The sequence below is a fragment of the Mastomys coucha genome, unplaced genomic scaffold, assembly GCF_008632895.1.
Source record: "Mastomys coucha isolate ucsf_1 unplaced genomic scaffold, UCSF_Mcou_1 pScaffold1, whole genome shotgun sequence".
Taxonomy (NCBI): domain Eukaryota; kingdom Metazoa; phylum Chordata; class Mammalia; order Rodentia; family Muridae; genus Mastomys; species Mastomys coucha.
Window position 1 is genome coordinate 30,345,001 of NW_022196891.1, and position 6,926 is coordinate 30,351,926.

Sequence of the window (6,926 nt, forward strand, 5' to 3'; positions counted from 1 at the left end):
CCTCCCCACGGTTACCTGGCAACAGCCAGGTATGCTCCTCCCCACGGTTACCTGGCAACAGCCAGGTAGGCCTGCTTGCCCCCTCCTTATTCTGCTTCTCTCCCTTGCCTCTTGCCCCTTTGTCCCCCCTCTCTCCCCATTCCCTCCCTCCTCTCCCCATGTGGCCATGGCCGGCCCCCCTACTTCTCTACTCTCTCCTTCTCTCTTTCTTTCTTTCTCTCTACTACTCTCTTGACTCCCCTCCCCATGCCCTAAATAAACTCTATTCATACTATACCGGGGTGTGTCCTGTCCCTGGGGGGGGGGGTCGGGAGGGAGAAGGGATGCCTCGCCATGGGCCTGCTGAGCCAACCCTTACCCCATACCCCGCCAGAACACATTCTTTCTTTTTTATAAACACATCAGAAGGCATCTTGCATACGTCACCCTTGCCTAGCTTGATATGAGAAATAAGAAACTGGAGACCAGTGGGCAATCTCTTAGGTAATTCTTATTCCCCAAGGAAGAAGGAGGCAGGGACGAGGAGAATACTTGGGCTGGGGGGGGGGCGGGATCTATTTGTTTCTGACCTGGGTGATCTGGCTCAACAACTGGCTTCTGTCCTCGCAGCTCATCCACAGAGAGTCTACACATAGGATTTCAAGGTAGCCAGAATAAGCTAAGTACTGGACTGGAATGCGTTGGCTAGGTCAATACACTCCCTCCAGAATGTCCTGTGATACTCAAAATGCTCCGACTTGGTGCTCTCCTGTAAGACAGCGACTGGGACACACGTGGCTACTCAGGAGCAGGCTGCTGTGGTGTCTATCACAGATCCCGGTGGACTCTCAGGCCCCACCATAGACTTTCTGAAGGTAGTCTGTACTTTAGCAAGGACATCTGGAGAACTGTGCCCAGAGAAGCTGAATATGGTGGCGGCAAGCAGAAGTCTGAGTTCACAGAATACTCACTGACAGAGCACACCTCATGGGACACTTGCACAACTGTCCTCTGGTTCCTCTTCCTGCTTGCTTCCCTTGGCCAAAGGATGGTAGGGAAGTGTAGGGGTGGGTGATGGAGAAGCCATTTGTCACTCTAGCTAGCTCTTGTGAATAGAGCTGGATATGCTAAGTAGTCTTCCTTGGTCTCTGATCTTTACAGGGTATTTATTGCTCCACGCTGGGCCACGAGATTCCACAACCAAGGAGGGAACTGCCTAAAGCAAACTCTGTCCTTAGGCGGATTCCAGGACAGGTGAAAGTTCTTAAAGCTGCCTTCCTGCTAGCATGACACCCCCACCGTACCCCAATATTTAGATGAAAGAGACCTCAGGCTATTAACCTTTCTACACAGGAGGAAATGTCTTTCCTTCAAAGCCCAACAGTGTCCAAAGGTACAGTTCTCTAGACCTCAGGAGCCACCTGAGGGCCAGTCCTGTTTGATGTGGTGGGATGGAGGCTGTAGCAGCCAGCACATGGGACTTCATGTCAAATCTGCAATGGGAGGCAGGCGTAGCTACTCACCAGCCTTCCCGATCTGCACGGCCAGGCGAGTGAGCTTGCCCTGCAGCACTGACTTCTCCTTCTTGGGTGCCCTGCTTACTTTCTTCTCCTTCTCTTCGCTCTCGATCCCCTCCTGACTGTTGAGTGGCTGGATTTCCAAGGCTACTCCATCCTGGGTCTTTGCTAGGGTAGACACACGAACAGAGCAGGTGAGCAGGCAAGGATATAGCAGTGAACTGCAGGCGGGTGGAAGGCAAGATGGCCCTTCTGTCTTTTTTCTGGAATGTTCCTTAGGCCCTTGACTGCTCCTTACCCATGCCAGACCCAGGACTCCACTAGGGCCTTTGGGACATGTCTAACAAGTGGAGATGAGGTGGAAGACGCTTTTTCATGTCTGGATTTCCTCTTTACAACAACTTCCTGGCACCCCTCAGAGCCACACACCAGGTTTATAGCAATAAGGTCACACCATGGAAAGCCATCCATCCCCTTAATAAGTATCCTCTCTGGGATCCAGAGCTTAAAACGGGGAATGTTGACTGTAGAAAGGGGCCAAAGGGAAACTCTAGCCATGTTTCTAGAACATAAGGGTCCTAGCCTATTCTGTTAAAAGCCCCCCGTCCCCAATCAGGGAAGAAAGACAGATGCCCACCCCAACCCTCCCAAGACCAAAGTATTTTTCAGTTTCTTATATGAGTTGAAGGACAAGGGAAGAAGGAGGTACAGAGCAGGAGCTGGGTTGAGTGTTTTGAGGGCAGGAGGAAGAAAAGAAGCCCCTCTAAAGACGCAGAGGAAGGCAAAGCGGAGATGCACGGGCACATCAAATCCAGGATTTCCCCTTTCGAAGAAGAAAAAAGAGACCTGAAATTCCAGTTCTATCTCTTTAAGCCCTGGTGCTCTGATATGGTGACTTTATTCCTGAAGAATACTATGATGTGTGTAACGGGAAGAACATAACTTTAGGCGCTGTCTCAAGACTACTTCCTGCTGCCCCCCCCCCCCCATGTCACTGTTTGCTTCGGAACTCCCCCCTGAGTTCCGGTCTCTTCTGTCTGATGCACATACAAGACGGAGATGAGACGCAGACACAGCCACCAAGAGAAACACAAACCATATCAGGAGGAACAAAACAGACTGTGGCGAGAACAAAGAAAGAAGTGGGCAGAGAGGCAGAGGGAGACATCTCTCTCCAAAGCCTCTGAGCAGACGAACAGAGAAGAAATACAGACCAGAAGACACCCATGAGGCGGCTAGCAGAGGAGGGTGCAGGGAACGCCTGGCTAACACTCTCTCCACCATGACTTCCAACCCAGCTGCTGTGGACAGTGAAGCAGAGCTCAGCACTTTGAGAAGAGCAGATCTGTGTCCTTCAGCGGAAGAACTCTGGACATTGTTTCCTCAAGCCAACAGCAGAGGGCGCTGCTGTTCCGCCTTGCTTGAGCCCACCCCCAGATCTCTGCACCGTCCTCAGAATGAGGCGCTGGGCCACAGCAGCAGATTAGACAGATTATGGAGAGGGTAGGGAGACAGACAGCTTGGAGAAGTCTGGTTTGAGCGTGGGCAGGTAGAGATGGAACATGAGTGGGTGGAAAGGTTACCTTTGTTGCGATTTTCAGGGACTCCTTGTTTTTTACCTGTTTGAACAAGAAAGAAAAAGCGGGGTGGAGACCCAAAGTAACTAGTAAAGAGATGATCTGATATCCAATTCTGTCCTTTCCCCCCGAAGGAGGAGGTCTGCGGAGTAGGGAGATACTTGGAAAGGAAGCTCACATCTCGGCTCATTCATCCTTCCTATCGATTCAAATGAATCTTTGGGATCCAAGCATCAGACAGCTGCACACATTGGTCATGCCTGAGCTTCTCCTGCAGCTAGGAGGGAGGATGCCCCTGTCCTGGGTCATAGCTCTTGAGAAAATGAGGGTGGGAGTTAGGGAGAGAGAGGTTGGACGTATCTGCCCATGGCAAGGCCCTAAAATGCATCTCTAGGTCAATTCAACAAGCACCAGGCAAGCTTCCTAAGTGTTCAGTTGCGGGCAGCTGTAATAATGAATAGTTGGGCTCTGAGAGGTTGTTTCTCTTTCATACGCTTCTCTCTACTAAGAACCTAAGATGATTCTCAGTCAAGTGATAGAAACCCTTTTCTCCCCACCCGGAAGAAGGAATGCTCAGAAAAAGGTCCGAGTCTGGCTTTCACTCCTGGGTCTCTTTCTCCTGATGTTCCTACCTCAGGAAGAAGTGAGCGACCAAGACTAGTCTAACTGCGAGATGGACATGGTCTCTCGGTTCCCGCTCTTCTAGCTGTGCCTCTCTTCAGGGGAGAGCCCACACTTTCCATGGGATCCATGTTTTGCTTTAAGTCACTTCCCTCTTAGCTGTGATGGTTCCTTGGACCCCTCAGTCCTTGAGGAAGAGGGGAAGGGAAGAGGAGGATGACATGGGGCAGTTTGGCTGGAGCACTTGCCTGCTCATCCAGGCTAGAGCTAACTTAACCCCTCCCAACCTACCAAAAACACAGGGACTAAGGAGATGCAATCTAACTTGAGGGGTTTGAGCCAGGGTTCGATGGTTTTCATTGGTGCTCCTCAGAGACATAAGGTCAACGAGTGTGTGTGAGTGTGTACACGTGTGTGTATCTTCACATATGTCTATGTACCATAAGTGTGCCTGGTGTCCACACAGGCCAGAAAAGAGCATAGGATCCCCTGGAACTAGAGAGTTGTAGATGGTTATTAGCAGCCTTGTGGGTCCTGAAAACTGAACCCAGGTCCTCTGCAAGAACAAGTGCTCTTAACTGCTGAGCCATCTCTCCAGACCCACAACTGATCTCTGCATCTTAGCAAGGTGGCTGGGTGCCTGTTGCTTTGTCCCAGCAGGCTTTCTAACAGCTTTTCTGACTGTTAGGATCTGCTCTTCTACCTTTAGTTCAGTCAGAGATGAGAGAGAATCCCATTCAGCAACGCCCCTTACCTTTCTTCTTCTTGTCGTCATCTTCTTCCTCACTAACCCCTAAGAGGGTGAAGATGATTCCAGTCTGGGAGTTGACCCCCACAGCAGTCACTACCATCCGTCCAGAACCTTCCATCACATGAGTCCCTACAAAAGGGGAAGGGAGAAGGCGGGAGGGATGAGTACTGTCTCATGTTCTTAGCTGTGATCTGCTAGGAAATACAAACTTGAGAGCAGGGTGCTCTCTACCCTCTGTGGATTATAATTTATTTAGTAGGCAGTGAGAAAAAGCTAGGAGATGAACCTGTTTAAAACAGGCCAAGGACACAGAGGTTAAGGTTATCATATTAACTTTATGCCATCCCCTCAAACAACAGAACCCCATGCAACACTTGATGAAAAACATCTTTCAGGCTACTTACATCCTTGCATCAGGACTACCCATGTTTCTATTCCATCTCAAACCAAGAGAAGAAAGCATGGAGCCAGTAGAGTTTAAGAGGGCCCAGAACCCATGACCCTACTATCTGGAGGTTGTGATGAAAACCTGGGCAACCAGATACTATACCCGAGAGCAGCATGGGGTCTTTTTCCGGACTCTTCTTGACATGATCTGATTCTCCTGTCAGAGAGCTCTCATCAATCTTCAGATCGTTTCCCTGGAGTAGGACCCCATCCGCAGGCAGCAGGTCACCTAGTGCATAAGAGGAAGGGTGATAGTAAGGGAGAGTGGGTAGGGCCTGGCAGGGGATGGCATGTGGACCTCCAACTTCTCCACTCCACCTTAGGGATGCTCTCCTTATGGTCCCATGGGAGTGTGAAGTGCCTCCATGTGAAGGGGTAAAGAGAATGTAATTCTAGAGCTGGGCTGGGACTCAGTGGCAAAGGGCTTACCTACACTGCAAATGGCTATGGCTTTGATCCTTAGTGCCACACACATCTTGAAGCAACACCTTCCTGTGGCCTAAATATTCTATACTTTTACGCCTAAGCCATATAGGGCAAAAGTCTGCCCATCTCTTGGAAGGCAGAGTCTTGGCTGTGGCTTTCTTCAAAATTCCTTCCCACAACCCCCTTAAATTCGGGTTAGCAGAGGCTTTCAGAGACTCCTCACTCCTCATGTCAGTGGAGCTACTCTTCAGATGTGTCTGGGAGGGGTGGGGGTAGGTCAGAGAAACATGGTGCTCTCACCGTATTTGACCTGGGCAATATCTCCCACCACAATCTCAGCCACGGGGAGTTGGATAAGCTGACCATTTCGGATAATAGAGAATTTCTGTTCTAGTTCGATGCGACTCTGCAGTCCCCGGAACTGCTTCTCTTTGCTCCAGTCATTGAAGGCTGTCACGAACACCACAATGATCACCGAGGCGAGAATGGCTGCCCCCTCAATCCAGCCAGTTTCTCCTTCCTCCTCTTCTTCTGGGTTACTTGCAATGTGACCACAGACTATCCAGAGAGGGGAGAGAGAGTCATTGAAATGAGGGCGGTGTTTACAAACCTCCATAACGTGGACAGTCACGAAGAGAGAATAGAAAATTAAACTCTCAGGTGGAAATCAGTCAGATGGAGCTATCTCTCATCATCACTAGGTCTAATTTGTGTTAGCTACTAAACGGCACAAAGTATGCGGATGCTGCTATTTCCCATAATGCTAAGCACTATGGTTGGGACACACTAAGAAGCAAAGGTAGGGACACAAGATGGCTGGTGTTCTGAGTAAGGATGTGGTAGGGGAAGGGGAACGGTTAGGAGAATGGCTTGCTAGCTCTCCTCTGTAGAGCCTGTTGGTAAGAGGAACATTTGGAACTATAACCTGAAAGCCACTGGTTGGTGGTGTGGGAAGGACGCAGGTCAGCCATGCGCAGCGGCTCAGACACTCACTTTCATTATCCCCACCCGGAGGTCTGTAGAAGGACAGGACCAGGGAGATGATGGCTGCGATCTCCAGGATGATGAGCGTGACATCCTGCAGGGCTTCCCACACTAATTCTAAGAAAGTCTTGGGCTTTTTCGGAGGTATCACGTTCTTTCCAAAAACATGTCTACGCTTCTCCAAGTCTGCAGGGTTCCCAGATAGACCTGAAAAGGAGACAAGAGGGAGAGGCAGAAAGAGGAAGGCGCAGGGCGGAGTGATAGCCGAAGTCAAGTTAAACGCCTATTTATTTAGTTATTTATGTGTATCTGTGTCTCTCTGTGAAAATATATGCCATGTCTGTGTCCACCCATAGGGGCCAGAAGAAGGCACCAGGTCTCCTGGAGGGGGAGTCACAGCTACCCCCATTATTCCTAAGTGTCCAACCAGCAAGACTGTCGTGGTTGAAACCAAGATGTAAAAGCCAGAGTCTAGCATAAGGCAGGAGTTTCTCGTTAGCAAAGGTGGATGGATCTTTGCCGAGAAGGGCTACAACACTCCAGAGCAGCTCACATTTGATCCTGCATAGAGGCTTTATGGTGCTTAGAGAGGGGAAAGGTCTAAAACTACCCTGCAGAGTTGGG

The 6,926-nt window shown here is 50.1% G+C and overlaps 1 protein-coding gene across 5 annotated transcripts in view; it reads right to left on the reverse strand.

Annotated features, from left to right (window-relative positions):
- The window catches only part of Atp2b4 (ATPase plasma membrane Ca2+ transporting 4), a 101,419-nt gene that overhangs the window by 29,500 nt on the left and 64,993 nt on the right, over positions 1 to 6,926 (reverse strand). For 3 of the 5 annotated variants that reach the window (XM_031382843.1, XM_031382851.1, XM_031382872.1), the window contains exons 3-8: positions 6,312 to 6,509; positions 5,619 to 5,876; positions 4,996 to 5,121; positions 4,449 to 4,574; positions 3,080 to 3,115; positions 1,503 to 1,664 (exon numbers count right to left, since the gene is read on the reverse strand). In XM_031382843.1, coding sequence (XP_031238703.1) covers positions 1,503 to 1,664; positions 3,080 to 3,115; positions 4,449 to 4,574; positions 4,996 to 5,121; positions 5,619 to 5,876; positions 6,312 to 6,509 — 906 coding nt within the window. The remainder of the gene's footprint in view (positions 1 to 1,502; positions 1,665 to 3,079; positions 3,116 to 4,448; positions 4,575 to 4,995; positions 5,122 to 5,618; positions 5,877 to 6,311; positions 6,510 to 6,926) is intronic. The other 2 variants (XM_031382861.1, XM_031382880.1) reach the window with 1 other exon arrangement.